Source organism: Lissotriton vulgaris, chromosome 11 (assembly GCF_964263255.1).
Source record: "Lissotriton vulgaris chromosome 11, aLisVul1.2, whole genome shotgun sequence".
Taxonomy (NCBI): Eukaryota; Metazoa; Chordata; class Amphibia; order Caudata; family Salamandridae; genus Lissotriton; species Lissotriton vulgaris.
The window spans coordinates 137,243,195-137,260,868 of NC_141699.1; the positions used below are offsets into that span (position 1 = coordinate 137,243,195).

Genomic DNA, 17,674 nt, shown 5'->3' on the forward strand with positions numbered 1-17,674 from the left:
CCATTACTCCTCCATCCGAACATTCTCCCTCAGCATTAACAACAGGACTATGACCCTTAAGTGTATCCTGGAGTTTCCCTGGGGTGGCTTCATGAGGGATATGACCTGTGGATTCCTCTCCCCCCCCCTCCCCCCGCCCCCCCTTTTCCCACCTCCATCCTGCCACCTCACTGCTAGCCCAGCGCTGTCTGTATTTACTATAGTATCTACTATAGCGCGATCTTCCCCCAGCCTATGGATCCCTAGATTTACTTTTACTTTTACTAGGGAGGGAATAGGAATAGGAGTAGGGGTACATGACTCTCTTGAATCTGGTGCTGACTGAAGTCCGACCTCTTCTACCAGCTTCCCCCAGAAACAGTACTTCTGGCAAGACCTTAAAATAAGACCTGAGGGAGGGTGTAATCTTAGGCTTTGAATCTAAAAAAGGACCCTTAGCCTTGGCATTAGAAAGTTTGGGGTTCTTCTTTTTAAACTCTCGTGATAAGAAGGTAGAGATGCACTTTTTACTGATCTTCCCGCCTTTCCTGGTCTTAGCCTTCACTGTCGTCCAGCCGGCTCCTTTACCACCACTGCCACTGCCCAACTCCTCACAATCACTGCCACTCTCGATGTCCCTGGGGGTAAGACTGCTGGTATCTGGTCTGGTATCTAAGCCCTCCCTTGATTTGCTCAACTGCAACTGGTCAGCTGCATTTTTAACTGGCTTAGACCTGTGCTTCCTATCCCTCCCGTGACTCTTGCTATTACTCGGGGGAGAAATAGGAGTAGGGACGAAGGCAGGAGCAGGGACAGAAACACTCTCCCCGGCTATTCCAACCCCTTTAACCTGCAACCCTTAGTAAAACTGGCTGTCCTGGATAGGCTGAGCTTGAGCCTTCGCCTGACACGACTCCACTTGGCCAGAATTTTGTACCTCTGAAGCTTTGCCTCCTTAATCCGCTCCAGGTTGACCTCTACTGCTGCTCCTTTAATGCCCCCCTAAGGAGACCGCGGGCTGCCACTCTGCGACTCCTCCCCAGCTTCAGTGCCGCAGTCCCCCAGCGCCTGGAGCCAAACGAGGAGAAAGAACAAGTCCCGGTGTCGACACAAGCGAAGCTGGGAATGCAGTCCTGGTCCCCCTCTTCCCCAAACTCTCTGTCCCATCCAATGCACATCCGTGTTAGGTTGGCCTGTCTGGTTAAAAGAAAATGCCGAAGAAGAGAGCCAGATAGGAACTGTAGACCAAAGCTGAGCCCAAAAAAAACCAGCCCACAGGTGCCTCAGCCTTAATTGCAGCCTTAATCGCGGCGGCCACCGCTCTGCCACAAAAAGCAGAATGTCTCCAAACACAAAAACCCCAAACCCCGAACTGATATCGCGGACCGTTCAGCGGACTGCGCAGCCTTTGCAGCCTCGCAGCCCCTGAGCCTCGCTGCCTCACTGCTGTATGCGCCGTCCGCCGCAGTGTATATGGGGGGAAAGAAAAAAGAACAAACCCGGGAACGCACTGTGGGAACATCAGCAGTAGGTAGGTTGCCTCACATTTACTTTACCGACAATGGCACTCCATTAGGCGGTCAATCGCCCGATGGGGCAACGGGTAGAAATCTCAGGCGCAGCGGCTGCTCAGCGTGCAGCCGCCATATTCTCCTCCTCTTTTCTTTCTTCCAAAACAAACAAATGTTATGTTGTTCTTCTAGGCTTTGAATTGTAATCCGCTACCTTTGTAATAAGGGGACAGTTTTCTTTTGCTAATGTTCACAAGTTCTTGTAAGAGTGTTAATCTGTCTCAATAACCTGCTCTATTTGACTTATGAATGTTTAAACCAATACTATTTCTGGCCACTTTTCTCATAGCTTTGAGATTTATGGTAACTCCTCAGTACCAGTGCCTTAATCGTGTGTTTTTTTGTTGTTGAAAGTAACACCATTTTTATTCTCTTAAGATGTCCGGCAAGGGTTAATAGGTGTTGGACTCATTAATGTCGAAGACCGATCTGGAATTCTGACACTTGATAAAGGTAAGGCAAGTTTTATCACTGTTAGGGCTGTAATATTTGTACGAAAAAGCAGCAGCGGACCTTAAAAAATGCCGCACCTAACCTCCAGTGCCAATGAGTCTATGATCAAGTCAGTTTGATATTGTGCTGCCAACCCCGACACCAGCTGCTGTTTGGCGTCGCTGTGCTCTCCAGATCAGTTAAACAGTTTTTAGATACTCATGGGGGCGCACCAAAATGAGTCCAAAAAGAGTAAGTAGAGAAATGTTCTTTATTTATCTTTGTTCAGCAAAAAAAAGGCACATCAATAAAATATGTAGTGAGATCAGCCAACGCGTTTCACTCCCTACCAAGGAGTTTCTTCAGGGCGCTGCGAATATTTTCGGTAAGTTGTCCTTTGTAGGATCTCTCTGTGACCACACTGGTATTTTCTCGGCATGGCTGGTTCCAGGCATGCCGAGACGCCGAAACTGACGACAGTCATTACAGCACTTTACCCACCTAGAACAAATACAACCAGGGACGGGTAGCTATTTGAAGTACCAGAACTACTTTTTTGGACAAGACCTACAAAGTCCACGACAACAAGAAAAGATAAGGGAAGAGAGATACTCCATAAGTTTTTTAAAAGAAATAGGCTGGAATAACGACCGAGAAAATACCAGTGTGGTCACAGAGAGATCCTACAAAGGACAACTTACCGAAAATATTCGCAGCGCCCTGAAGAAACTCCTTGGTAGGGAGTGAAACGCGTTGGCTGATCTCACTACATATTTTATTGATGTGCCTTTTTTTTGCTGAACAAAGATAAATAAAGAACATTTCTCTACTTACTCTTTTTAGACTCATTTTGGTGCGCCCCCATGAGTATCTAAAAACAGGGCTGTAATATTTATATAATTATTAGTAGTTTTGCACATTGTTTCAAATAAGTGCACTTTCATCAGGTTCTGTTAAGTTGAAATATTCTAGATCTATTAAAAGCACCTTTTGCTGAAGACTGCACTATTTTACTAGCCTCAATTTACTCCATTTAAGCAATCTACTTGTCTGCATATCATATAACTGTGTTCCCTAGTTTTCTTTATTTTTTATTATTTCCTTTTACAACACTACCTGCAGCATTAGGCTCCTTCAAGCCACATTGTATACTTTAAGGTGGAGGTACTTCATTGGTTCTAAATAAGTAGGTGATGATTTTTACGCAAAAATGTGCATTCGTTCATTGTACGTTACAGGGGGATAACCCTCTGAGGAACTCCAATTTAGCTTTCCTATCGAGTCCTTGTGATTAGGTTCGTGAAACGACATAGCTCTATAGCGAAAAGCATTATGACATATTTTAAAAGATTGTTTCCTGTTTTTAATCCAATAAATGTTACCTTAGAATGAGAACTGAGTTAAGTTCATAATTCCCAGTTTATTACTTAACAAAATTTTTTTGCTTAACCTAGCCCCTTAACAAATGTATTTTTTTCATTTATTTTTCTATCAACAGATTACAACAATATAGGAAGGTTCCTTAACCGAATTCTTGGTATGGAAGTACACCAGCAAAATGCTCTGTTCCAGTATTTTTCAGACACACTGAATGCTGTTATCCAGAATGCCAAAAAGAATGGAAGATATGACATGGGAATTTTAGGTATAATTACATATGTTTGAATCTTTTTTTAAATGCATATTTGTTCATCTTCTTACATCTACTACTTTATTGTTTACAGATTTAGGCTCTGGAGATGAAAAAGTAAGAAAGGCTGATGTAAAAAAGTTCTTAACTCCAGGATATTCTACCTCAGGGCATGTAGAACTCTACACGGTAAGTGTTATGTAATAGAAAAAGGCTCCGTATTTTTTTCTTTTCAGTTAACCACTGAGCATGTCTTTTTATGTTTGTCACATTGATATTTGAATTAACCAGTGGCGTTCTGTTTCCAACTTTGTTGCCTTATTTATTAATAACCTCTTTAACTTTATGAATTGTGTTTGTTCTGATGTGAAGCTGATTGTTAAATTGGATGCTGCAGTTACCTTTTATTTTAAATGGTATGTTACTCACAACCCATTGTTTCAGCAACAGGATTTTTCAGAATTCTATTGAAAATATTAGTCCTTGATTTGAAGAAAGTGCAAAATAGTAAAGGAAGTAAGATACCTCGAACAGCTGATTGATTCCTCATCTTCTGAATATTCCCCAGGAATCAGACTAGATCCAGCTTTTTTCAGCAATATCTATGCTTGCCAGTTGGTGGTGCTGTGCCTCACTGGACTGACGCCCCTCCAGAACTCGAACGCGGAGCCTATATGGGTGCTTTTTTGAGACGCTGACGTCCATTTCTTTCTGCACCACTAGATACTGATCCGGAACTACTCCACTCTTCCAGATACACATTTATCTCAAATTAAATTCAGTCCAAAAGTCCATCCCGAGGCGGATAGTCTTTGTGCTTGAATACTCTTGTATATCTATGAAAAAGCAAAATAAAGTGGTACTCAGCCTCTTCCTGCCACTCTGGAACTCCTGAGAAGGCAGAAGGGCATCCTCGATCTTGCTCCTGGAATCAGTCTACTTTGGAGTTAATCCTGCAACTTGTCCCGGCACAACCAGTGTCTGAGAGCCGCTTGTGACACCGCGCCTTATCTGACATTCGGCAAAGTCATGCTCTGACCCTTCAGATAGCTTTCAACTTACTCTAGCATGCCTGTGGGCTCCAAGGACCATGAGACGCTCCATCTGGAATACTGCTGATGGGTTAGCTATACGCGCTAGTTGGACCCTTTGAAAACACCACGGGCCTGTCCCGGCTCCTGTCTCTTCTCTAGCTAAATGATCCATGCCTGTTGCCTGACCATGGATGCTGATGCAGACTCACATTTGCGCAGGAGGACAAGGTGCCCATTGTGCTTTCCCTTTTAGTCTTTGACCGAGGCCGCACTTGGTTGCCATTGAACAGCAAGCTGCTCTGCTTGAATTCTTGCCATTACAAGGAAGATTCTTTACACTACATTCTTTGTTTGCTACCTATTCTGCCCATGATTATGATGCAGGTGTGAGAATACAGGCTTTTTGCAGGTTCACCCCCATTTGGTTTGCCCCATTTTGACTACTAAGCACTGGTGTAATGACTCCTGAAATGCCCTAAGCCCTGCTAATCAGGACACTCATTCTTAAAAAGATACATGTTTAATTGGTTTATCCTTACTTGACATTACTTGGTTTACCTGTAATTCCCTAGTGTAGGAGGCTGGCTTAGTATATGGTGCACACTTATTTAACTGAAGCACCCTGCACTAATCCAGACAACCCTTATGGTTATTTTAGTCGTCTTAGACAACCTTGGAAAGCTCTCCAAGTGGTAGCTGAGGAGAGCAGCCTTCAGGCTTAGTCCAGAAGGAGTGTAAAGCAGTTTGTTTTACCAGTGTTCATCATATAGTGTGGGTTAAACGAAAAAGAACCATACAGTGTAGTTATAAAAATAGTTATATTTATTATATACACTCACACATTGGTATATCTCCGACCTGGAGATATAACCACAATACACACAATATTTACAAATGTAAAACAGGTAAGTAAACCGCGATTTCCAAGGGGGAGACCAAACCATATACTAATAAAGTGTAATACGAATTGCGACAAAGTAGAGACTGGACCCAGAAGACTTAGAAGAACTGGTGACCCAAGGAACCACCCAAGGTAAGTACCCAGAAACCCGACAGAGGCCATGTGCAGAGTGGAAACGCAGCCGCATACTCAATGCAAGTCAATGGGGAAGTGGCTGTTGCAGTTTTTAAGAAGGACCCTTCCTAGAGGACCCTGACGAAACCCAGTGAAAGATAGAAAGCTGGAGAGTTACCCCACCTGTGGAAACCCCAGGAACCAGGCTACCTACACCAGGGAAGCCAGGTGCAAAGTGGCGTCTGAACCATATAATGCAATGGAGGACTTCAGTGACAATTCCACTGGCGAACAAGGTGATAAAGTCCGGTGGAATACAAGGGTGGAGTTTTGAAGAGGAGTGCCTGTACGCAGAGGGGACAGAGTCTATGCCACTCGGGAGTGACCAGGAGGCACAAAAGACCAGTGACCATTGATGACGGAAGATGGAGAGTTGGCAGTGACCTTGTCGCTGCAGCTGTGAGGACCAGGTGACGCTGTGGCAGACCGGGAGCCGTTCACAAGCTGTCCTATGTCGGAAGTCGAGAACCAGGAGGTCGGCGTCCAGCGGGAGCACCAACAAACCTTGGCAGCAGGAACAAATGTGGAAAACTAAGAAGGTGCAGTTTCGGGACTGCCAAGGTCTAAGGGACTACCAAGTGGAGGAGTTAGAGCAGATCCAGAGCAAGCAGGGGAGCCCACTGGAGCCAAAGACCCTCAAGAGGACCATCAGGCTGAAGGCACAGGAGTTGCAAGAGTACCTCTAGCAGCTCACCAAAGATACAGGCCCATGGTGCAGGGGATGGGGTGAGGACGAAGATCTTGGCAGGAAGAGATTCTGGAGGCTGGAGCTTCTTGGAGCCTGAAGATCTCTGGAGAAGAGTCAACAAGCCTTGGCAACAGCAAGTCAAACCTGGTGCTCAGGAGTGCTGTTCCAGGGGTTCAGACAAGGGTTACTGGCCTCAGACTTGTTTAGAGGGCAGTGCAGGCCCCGAGAGAGTTACATAACCACCACATGTTTTGCTGAACCTTTCGAAGTCCAGAGGACGTCAGGAGCAGAAGACCGGTCAGCTTAGTTGCAGTGCCTCCAGATGCATGGGAATGACTCCTTCACTCCGTGTCATTGATGCCCACAGGCCTAGAGATAACATGGATAAAGCACAGGCACAGATGACGCAAAGGACTGGCTGGATGACAAGACCCGGGGCAGCAGGGGTCTCCCCAGAAACAGTCTTGGTTCACAAAGTGCAGTCCAACGAAATCCAAAGAGCCCAGACTGTGGAAGTAGAAGTGGTTTCAGATCTGAACCTTGTCCGATGACAAATCTGCAGAGCCACCCTAGGGTAAGCCCTTAAGTACACAAAGGAAAGGGTTGGGAAGATTCAGGTGTCCCCCCCCCCACCCCCACCCCCCAGTAAAGGGTCTGGACAGAGGGAAGGATAATCCTGTATCCTTTATCCAGTTTCGTGTCCAAGCTGTCCAACAGTTCCCTGAAATGGCAGGGTGCATTATATTAAAATGTTAGACTTGCAGTTTCAAGTTTCTTTTAGGTCCTAACAGTAAAAATCATGATTGTGGTTTTACTGTTGAAAGACTAGTTAGACTCATGAGTACAGAGTTACAGGCTGACCTCTCAGCCCTGCTGTCTGCTCAGTGGGACTACTAGTGTTTGTACTTCAAGGTATCAAGAGATTCAGTACATTAAATCTGATGTAATGGTTAAATCCAATTTAATGCAACTGGTGGGCAAAGTGCAACTTTAGTAAATTGCCACTTTGTTGCCCTAGCTTTCTAGTGCCTGTTTAAGATCTATTCTCAAGACAACCTTCTGGCCTCCTAAGGTGAAGTGTAAACGACTCCCAGGAAAGGATATGAAAAGGCAAGCTTAAACTTAGAAAGCGTCCTTTGATGGGCAAATGGCAAGCACACATGAGGGACTGCTCTTTAGTTGAGGTAGACAGGAGGGCATCAGGGACAGCGAGGGACAATCACAGGTCAAACCAGTTTTCCCATTAGCGTGTATCTGAGGTGTCCACACCTCTAGGGTGGACTACCAAGCTCCACAGAGGAGGGTTATGAAAACTTTGAAGTCTGTAGAATAAATCATCAAGGTATTGCTAGATGCAACACTTAATAGCAAGTTGCCATAAGGAAGGAGGAGCCCAAGTAGCCCATTGGCTAGTGACCACAAACTCTCTGATGGGTCCCGTTCTGAGCATAAGAGGCATCCCCGGTGCCAAGAACTCAGATCACATCTGGAATGGAGAGAGGACAGAAGGAGGACTAAAGAGTCTGCACTGAAGATTGGACTGCACCTGTTGCTTCTTGGGCTAGCAAAGTAAGGACTGTACTTGTGTTGCGCCTGGCTCGAAAAAAAAGCCACCCGAGTCCCAGCCACAACAGGTGAACTCAGTCACTTGACTGACTTCTGTTCACAGCACAGGGCCACAAAATCGGATGAAGCCTGCTTGTGTGAGTTGGTAGCCAAGATCACTCCTAACCGTAGCGCAGCCTGGGAGACTAGGTCTTGGTGCTCAAAAGTTGCACTCAAGTCGTCGGATCAGTTTGGTCACTCAGGAGAGATATTAACAGAAGAAGGAAACCTCTGTTTTTTTTGTGACTGGAGACCAGTAGTCCAGTGGCGACTGGACTTTTGCTGGACTAAAGAGGACTGTAAAGGAGGAAATCATTGTGAGAAGTTGGCCTGGTATATGATGTTCACTATTCTATTGAACACCTTGCACCAGTCCAAACAACCCTTATGGTGATGGTTGCAAAGTCAACCTTATAGCCCAGCTATCCTAGAGGTAGCGTGGACAGTCGTGAGCTAAAAGACTCTTGAGGGCGTGTAAAGCCAGCTGTTCTACCATATGTAACCCCTTGAATATCAAATGAAAGGACACCACACAGAATATATATAAAATATATGTATTTATTTACTAACACACTCCTCTGAACTCTTTATGAGATTAGAGGCAAAAGCACATAACAAGTTACACTTAGAAATACTTTAAATAGCACAATTTACAGTTAGGCCCTAGGGGCGCGTAAAACCATATACTAAGTAAGTGGTATAAGAACCACGACTTGGGAAAGGAGAAGGCCTAGGGAATCACTGGGGCTACACTATCTGACCCTTAGGTTAGGAGTAGGAGGCCCACAGGCAGCATGTGCAGAGTCAGTACTCTCACGCGAGAGTCAATCGAAAGTCAATAGGAACGTAAAAGGTAAGTAAATGAAGATTTAGGACACTTCCGGTCTAGCTAGAAGGATACAACTAAAAACCTTGACACTTGGGAGCACCGAAGTACTCACGTTACCTCACCCACAGGAAGCGGGTGCTTAGGTGTTGAAGATGTGTCGGGTTTCGCCGTTGAAGTCTATGGAGCCTGTAGGAAGGTGGATACCTGACTATGGTTGCCCCCAACTTTTTGCCTGGTGTTTTGCTGGTTTTCCGACTTAGTTGGCCTGGGGCCCTGCCAATCAGGACCCCAGGCCTACTGCTCTCTCTCTAAAATGGATTCCATGTACCTTAGGTACATTCCCAATTGATACTGGGCCACCTTATCAGACCCTGTAACTCATGGCATAGGTGTACCCAGGGCCTACCAGGGGCTGCAGCATGTATTATGCCACCCCTGGCTGGCCATCTAAATCTGACACAACTGGCTGCACGACAGCTGGGGCAAGGTGGTGTAATCACCCTTTGCTTTAGATATAGTATACCTATATCTAACCCTAAAATGGACACACAGATTCCTATCAGTCACTCCTATGGCAGGCCTTGACAATCCTGAAGGCAGAGTGCTTGGAATCGTGTGAGATGGTGCTCTGGCATGAGCTGAGCCCGTTTGCAGCTTGCGGAACCAAGTCCTAATAGCTGTTCCATGATAACGCATACCATATACTCTTAAGTGCATTATAATCCTCTCGGTTAAATGCTATCTTTGGTATCGCTTTATCAAAACATGTCGAGTAAGGTGTCATACGAATTGGAATACTAACCCCTCGCCAATTCTGGCGACGGGGTTAGCATTCCACCCTTCTAGAGGGACACGACATGTATGTAACTGTGAACCCCGGTTAAAGTTAACCCAAGCCTCAGCATCACAAAATGGATGCTGCCACCACAGACACGAGTCTGACCCCCTGCAGCTGGGAGTCCTTACAGCGAGGGGAGCTTGGACAAAGGGTTTCCTGTCAGGGGCGGTGCTAGCACCATCCCAGACAGGGTTTTGTGTATCCTGGGTAGGCAGGGCTTTACAGGAAGGTGACTGCAAGTGGCACCCCGGTGCTCACTACGCATCTGCCGGCTAGAACCAGTTCCAGGGGCACACCAGCCCCTGGCCTGGGGAAAGTCCGGCATGGGAGAGGGGTGTAACCACCCCCCTTCCTGGTCCCACCCCTAGAGCAGGACCTAGTCGCGTACCCACCCCTTTCTTTAGGATAAAGGCAGGAGCGGGGACCCTTCCAAATTAGATCATCTTTGAATCAAGAAACTACTTTCTACGAAAGGAACTCTCGACTTCTTCTCAAGATTTCTCCCTTGTAGCTAAGGAGTAGTCACCCTGCATCCGCAGGCACCATCTAAGAACTCTGCGGTTTGCTGCACGTCCTTCCTCCGGAATCCGACTGCCCAGCTCGACGAGACCCGGCTTCCCTGGCACCTCTGACCACCTCTACAGCTAAGCTGAGAACCGTAGGTGCGACGAGACCTCGAGGGACCGGCCATCATCAGAACTGCACGACTTCTATCCAGCACGACCGCCGAGGGATCCTCTGGTGAGTGCTCTGGGGTCCGAGAAGCCCCGACCCTGAGCAGCTCCAGCACCGAAGTCCAGCCTCCCAGCATCCACGAGATCTGCGTGGGGCCCTTCTGCTTTTTGCTGCTCACCGCGATGTCTGGCTACTAGCCCGCTGGCTTGTGGCCTGCCCGACGACAACAACGTTGCTGGTCTGGTTGCTCCAGACTGGCCCTTGCTCCCTTCCAAAAGAGGAGCACCCCGGACCCTCCTGGTCCACTCCAGACGCCATTTTGAGTCCACCGCGTGGGCTTGAATTTGCCAAGACTTGTTGCCCCAATCCTGGGTCCAGCGACGTCGACAGCATCAACCATCGTGGGACAGCTCGCACCTCCATCCTGGTCGCCGACAACGCCTCCTGGTCCGTGAGACTGCAGAGCCCAGCGTCGCCCACTCACCTGGTCGAGGTGACTACCATCCGGTGCCCTCCTGGTGCCATCTGATCACTGGCTAGTGGTCACGAACTTGGTCCCCTCTGCTTTCAGGTGTCATCCATCTTCGATCCAGGCTTGGATCACTTCGAACAATCTTCACTGGTCGCCTGCCAGCAACTTCTTTCTTCAGGCTCCTGGTTCGACAACGAGGATTCCCGACGTCTTTTCAGACCTATGCAGCTGCAGCCCCTGGGCTAGGTAACTTCGGCATTTCGGTGCCCCAGCATAGCCTCACTATCCAAGGGTCCAGATCCACTGTTGTTTTCAACCTACCTTATCGGGTTCGCCCGAGAACAGTAACTTTGCTTTTACTAGCTCCCATAGACTTTGTCCCGCATCCCGCGTGAGAGTGCACACTCTGCACCCGAGTCCCCTAGGCCTCCTACTAGTAATCTGAAGGTTCAGTAACGTAGTCCTAGCGATTCCAAAGCCTATTAGTACAGTACTTACCTGCTAGTAATTTCGCATTCCACTTTTAGAGTATATGGTTTTTCGTGCCCCTCGGGCATTTGTGTAAATTGTGCAATTCAAAGTATTTTCGTAAGAGTTTTGTTGTGTGCTTAGTACCCTGTCCTCATAAAGAGTACAGGGCTGTTGTGATCTAAATAAATACACTGTTTATTTTCATAACACTTGTGTGGTGTCCTTTCACTTGGTGTTCAAGGGGTATATGTGATGGTATAACAGCTGGCTTAACACGCCCTCTAGAGTTTAGCCCGAAGACTGCTCGTATCCACGCTACTAGGATAGCTGGTCTATAAGGTTGACTTACAACCAATCACCATAAGGGTTGTTTGGACTGATACATAGTGATCACTACAATAGTGAACACTGAATATCAGGCCAACTTCTCACAGAGCCTGTGAAGAAAGATGCTGCAGGCGACCAGGAGGAAGATGTCCGGGTGGATCCAAGGGTGGATCGAGGATGAAGAGGACCTGAAAGCAGAGGGGACAGAGTCTAGGTCACTAGCCAGTGACCGGGTGGAACCAGGGAAGGAACCAGACATCGTCGAGGAGCAATCAGGTGCTGGGGTGAAGCTTGTCGTTGCAGCCACGCGGACCAGGAGCGTCGAGGATGACCAGGTGCTGGAGAGGAGCTGTCCCACGAAGGATCTCGCAGATGGAGGGGTCGGCTTAACGATCAGAGCCAACAAGCCTAAGCAAAGGCAACCCACGCAGGATACACAAGGAGCTTCTGGTGCAGACCAGGAGGGTCTGAGGTACTTCACCTTTTCAGGGAAGCAAGTGCCAGTCTGGAGCAACCAGACCAGCAGTGGAGTTTCAAAAAGGATCGTCGCCAGGGGCTACTAGCCAACGGGCCAGCAACCGGACAACGCGTCGAGCAGAACACAGGCAGAAGGGCCCCACGCAGATCTCGTGGAGTGTGGAGGGCTGGTCTTCGGTGCATGTGGAGCTGGGGGTCGGGTGTCTCAGTCCCCAGGGCACAGCTTCGAGGAGGCCTCAGGAGCTGCGCTGTTAGCAAGTTGTCGACTTTTCAAGTTACTTACTTACTACACAGCTGTGCTGGAGTCGTGCAGTGGGGTCAGAGGGATCCAGGAGTCAAGGTCTTGTCAGGCTCTGTGCTCGGGTTCCGGCGGGAACGGGGACAAAGCAAGCCGTCTAGTTGCTGGATGGTGCCTGGTTTCCCAGGGTGGTCACTCCTTGGCCACAAGGGAGATTCCTCAGTCTTCAGCTTGGATGAATGTCGAAGGGTCCAGAGTTTAGTCTTCAGTCGATTCCAGGATTAATCTAATTTCTCCTGGGTCAGCTCCTACCTTTATACAACTAAAGGGGGCTGGTTTGCTCACTAGGTCCCTCCTATGGGTTGGACCAAGAAGGGGGGTGGTTACACCCCCTTTCCTTTGTCCAGTTTCGCGCCAGAGCTGGGGCTGGAGTGCCCCAGCAACCGGTTTGAACTGGGGTATGCATGAAGCACCTAGTGTGCTCGCACCTCCCCAAGCATGAAACCTATTGTCCAAACCTCCGTGACTGGAAGGACTCCGAGCAGCAGGAGGTCAGACTTGTGTCTGTGGCAGCAGCATCCATTTTGTGATGCTGGGGCTCTGGTTAACTTTAACTGGGATAGTCAGAACTAACATGTCTTCTCCCTCTAGAAGGGTGGAATGCTACCCCCGTCGCCAGAATTGGCGAGGGGGTAGTATTCCAAAGTGTATGACACCTTACACGACATGTTTTGATAAAGCCAAACCAAAGTTAGCATTAACCGCGAGGATTATAATGCACTTAAGAGTATATGGTATGGCAATATCATAGAACAGCTATAAGGACATGGTTCTGAAAGCTGCAGACAGGCTCAGCTCATGCTAGAGCACCATCTCACACATAACCAAGCACTCTGCCTTCAAGGATTATTAAGGCCTGCTATAGGAGTGACTTATAGGTTACTATGTGTCTATTTGTAAGTAGGTATAGGAATACTACACCTAAGCAAGGGGTGGTTACTCGACCTTGCCCCAGCTGAGTGATCAGCCAGTTGTGTCTGTTTGAGTGGCCAGCCAGAGGTGGCATAATACATGCTGCAGCCCCTGGTATACCTTGGTTACACCTATGCCCGGAGTACCTATGGTACACTTCTACAGGGGCTGACAAGGTGAACCAATTCCCAATTGTGGATGTACCTAGAGTACATGGTGAATTTAGAGAGAGTGCATCTGGGCTGTGGCTCTGATTAGCAGGCCCACAGCCACAGCCACATCTAAGTCGAAAACCAGTAAAGCAAAAAGTGGGGGTGACCATAGGAAGCAGACCCTACTCTCCTACAATCATCCCCTGTGGCTTAAGTCATCCAAACAGCAGTGGGGACCGAGGAGTAGCCCCAAGAAGTCCCCTGTCTACCACACAGCATCCTGTGCATACTTTAGCATCTTCAGCATCCTCTATCCCTTGCATCAGGACCACTCATTAGAAGTCAATGGTAAGTTGCCATTAAAGCTGGAGCTGGACTGGAGACTGCTTCTTCTTAGAATTGTCTGTTCTTTGGGACTTTGCTTGTCCCCTTGACATGCCCCCTGACAGAATTGGTAACCTGAAGTTACTGGAAGTGGTCACATTCAACTTAGAGCAAAGTTTTCTTGATAAGTGTTCTAAGTGTAAAAATTGTTGAATTTGTCAATGCTTCTTAACAGTGAAGTGGAAATGTATGATTTATTGTTACTTTAAATGTTTCTATCTCCTGAACCTCGCCTTTAATCACCTCTTGCTCATGCTCGATTCAACTCATTCAGCTCCTTGTCCTTCTCTGCACTGATCTGCTGGGCCTCCCTCAACACGCGGGCTTGGCACAGCATGGCATCTGCACCCTCCTCCTCCTAGCTCGGTCCCTTCTTGCTCCACTGCTCTTGTCTTGGCTTTAATTTATAAATTGGTGTCAGATTTCTTTAGCCGTGTTTCGTTCTTGTCCAATTGTTATGGTGCTGTTTAAATGCTTCACATTCGTTCTTTTGTTGAAGCCTGACTGTTCAAAGCCTCAACTTCCCACGGTTAATCGAAGGTTTGGCAGACGAGCCTGACTGATCCCAAGACAGAGTTGCGAGTTGTAGGAAGCTGGCTCTTTATACAGTATACCAAAAAAAGTACACTGTGGTAAAGAGTCCAGGTATCCCTTATAAGTGGACAGTGGTTTGCTCGAGCAATCCCAAGGTGTTCGATGCAGGGTTGTGTGGTCGAGTGTTAGACATTTGCTGCACACATAGTCAATAAATGAGGCACACACTCGAAAAGGAGATCCACAATAATTTAGAAAAATATGTATTTTTATATATATTTTGAAACCAAGAAATTAGTAAATATGTAAGTACTTTTTCAGAATAGACTTTTTACAGTTTTAGCAATCTTAACCAATAGTGCATTTTTACGCCTAATGCTTTCCTTTGGGATAAAAAAATATGATTGAAGCAGTTGGTTGTAGATTCCTTACCTTAAAATTTGCCCCAGGCATCGGTCTGGATCTGGAGATTTTTTTTCAGCGGTAACCCAGCACCTCGTTAGGTGGCGTCTGACGATTCGGCGTCGTGGTGCCTGGATGACGAAGTGGGACCAACATAGACTCCGCATATGCGCACTGACGTCAGTTCTTTTTTGTCCCGCTGCAGCCTAACGCAGAAGTGGAGAGAGCTATCCCTAGCCACTTTTTGGTAAAAAAAAATTGACTGCGTCTTTTTCGAGTCATGGATGCTGGTTTGTCTAGGATGTCCCAGCGAAGGATCGGCTTTACGCCCTGCGGTTCCTGCCGCCGGAGGCTGTCCGTGACAGATCTGCACCTCGTGTGCCTTCGGTAGCAAGGGCGCGACCACGACCCGAAGTCGTTATCAGTGTGCCGGGCCATGAACCTGAAGGCTTCGTGGGAGGGGTCCTGAAAACTGTTGGAGGCCCGGCGCTCGGCTCCTTGTCGCTCCTGTTCGAGGTAAAGGTCTTGCTTAACCCACACTCCTTGCACTCAGTCATTGAGGAGAACTTTGGGTAAGTCATGGAAACACAAGTTGTCAAAGAAGTAGAGGAATTCTTTAACTTCTCCCCGTCAGTCGGCTAAAGCTACTCGGGATCCTGAGCATAGTTGCTCAAAGGCTCCGTCTCCGGAGCCTGATACAGGGACCGCTCCTTACCTTTCCAGGAGCCAGAGCGTCTCCTGCCCAAATTCAGAAGGACTATGAGGCCTTATACCTCATTTTTGGGCAGCCCGGCTCTGCCGTCATGCCTTTAGGCCCCACAGAGTCAGTTGGGGGCCCTTGGACTGCGACTCAGGTGGTTCCCCGTGGACCTAGGCCTGGACCTGGATCGACACCGGTCGATCTCACTCTACCTTCCCTGACATCGATCCAGATGACAACTCTCCCGGCATTGGCTTTCCCCCCAGTCCGTGCCGACCCCATCCCCTAAGTGGACATAGAGTCGAACCAAGGTTGATTCTGACACCGGCAGGGACTTTCATCCCAGTGTTCATTCCTATCGTTCCCTTTTGCCCAGAAGGTGAGGAAGAGGACTGGGAGGGGCCGCTGGACCCTTTAACTGACCAGCTTGAGGAACTGGACTGGAGAATGGGCCTGGGTGATGCCATTGGCCTGGGCACTTCCCCTGACACTGTCTGCTCCCCCTACCATTGCTGCGGAGGAGGGAGCTACCTTAGCTGGGGTGGTGAAGAGGACAGCCGAGGGCCTCGAGCTCCCCACAGTGGCAGTCAGGACTAACCTCCTGACAGAGGTGCTTCAGCCTCTGGCTTCCTCTTCTGAACCTCTTTTGTTGTCAAAGCCCTCACGGACTTCCTTCTGGGCACTTAGTCCAAGCCCAACATAGGGGCTCTTTTGGATAGGACGATTGCCTGCCGAAAACCATGCCGCTCTGGGCGACCCAGCGTTCTTGACCAAACACCCCTCCCCTGAAAGCTTGGTAGTCCAAGCCTCTTCATCAAAAGGTACATTCCCTTCTGCTCCCCCAGATGGGGAATCCAAGAAGCTGGACAAGCTTGGGAAGAAAATATTCTTTTCTCCAGCTTGGCATTGTGGTCAGTGAATACTGCATGCCTCTTGGACCGAAACTGCCCTACTAATTGGAATATGGTCGCGCAGATGCTGTCTCAGTGCCCGGAGGAAACCCTGGCCTTTCTCTCTCAAGCAGTGGCAGATGGAAGAGGTGCAGCCAAATTAATCATACAATGTGGACTGGATACCACCAACCCACTTGGTAGAATGATTGCCATGTCGGTGGCTGTTAGATGCTACACCTGTTTGAGGACTTCCGGCTTCTCAAAGGATGTCCAGCCTTTTTTGATGGACATGCCCTATGATTGCACTCGCCTTTTTGATGACCAGGCAGACTCATCGCTTGAGTGCTTGAAGTATTCTGGAGCTACGTCCAGATCCTTGGGATGTGCGGCGACCTCACATCCATCTCAGTCTGCCTAGTGGCTACGGAAGGGGCACTCAGACACATCCTGCCCAGCCCCAGTGTCAAGCAAACTGTCCAGCCTTTGCTTGGCCGCCGACGTGGGATCCAGTGCCCTCACGGGTCAGGCAGCCAGTGGGCTGGCCGGTCCACCCTTTCCCATTTTGATGCAGCTTCCAAACCTTCTTGTCCAATGTTTCAGGTCTATCGGCGGCCAGTTGGAGACCGGATCTGCCATCACCTCCTCCATTGGCAATCCATCACTTCGGACAGGTGAGTTCTACTAATAGTCCAAAGGGGCTACTCCGTCCCCTTTGAGACTAACCTTCCCACATGTAATCTTCTAATGTTTGCACGACGAAGGATCATTTGGCACTTCTCTGTGCGCTCAACACGCAAGGTGGCAGGCTCTTCGTTCTATTCGCCAGAGTGTCCTTGCCTGATATCTGTAGGTCAGCGACATAGACGAATGTCCATACCTTCACAAAACATTACTGCCTGGCAGAAGGCAGATGTGACAGTCTATCAAGCTGCTCTGCAATGTCTATTTGCATAAGATATGATCTCGGTGTCTTTTTCTTTTAAATAGGTAACTGTGGTTATGATAAGTCATTAATCAGTTTTGAATATTTTCGATTATTTATATATATATATATATATATATATATATATATATCTCCTCCCGGCTCGGCTTACAGCCGCCGCAGCTCCAGAACAGAGGGTGTGTCATCTTGAACAGACCATCCCAGCAAGGTCCATTAAAATTTGCAAGCACCTCGAAAACAAGGGATGACTACGCCGTGTTCTGGCCAGAATTAATGTATTAAGTCAGCTTGTAGGACGCGTTTCGCCTGTCCAGCAGGCTTGTTTACCAACAACAAACGCTTTGCAACAGCCA

At 48.1% G+C, this 17,674-nt stretch overlaps 1 protein-coding gene across 1 annotated transcript in view; it reads left to right on the forward strand.

The window, feature by feature from the left end:
• SBNO1 (strawberry notch homolog 1) overlaps positions 1–17,674 on the forward strand; it is a 946,695-nt gene that overhangs the window by 724,005 nt on the left and 205,016 nt on the right. Inside the window, exons 20-22 of the mRNA XM_086942451.1 lie at positions 1,929–2,003; positions 3,481–3,627; positions 3,707–3,801. Of these exons, the coding sequence (XP_086798577.1) occupies positions 1,929–2,003; positions 3,481–3,627; positions 3,707–3,801 (317 nt within the window). The remainder of the gene's footprint in view (positions 1–1,928; positions 2,004–3,480; positions 3,628–3,706; positions 3,802–17,674) is intronic.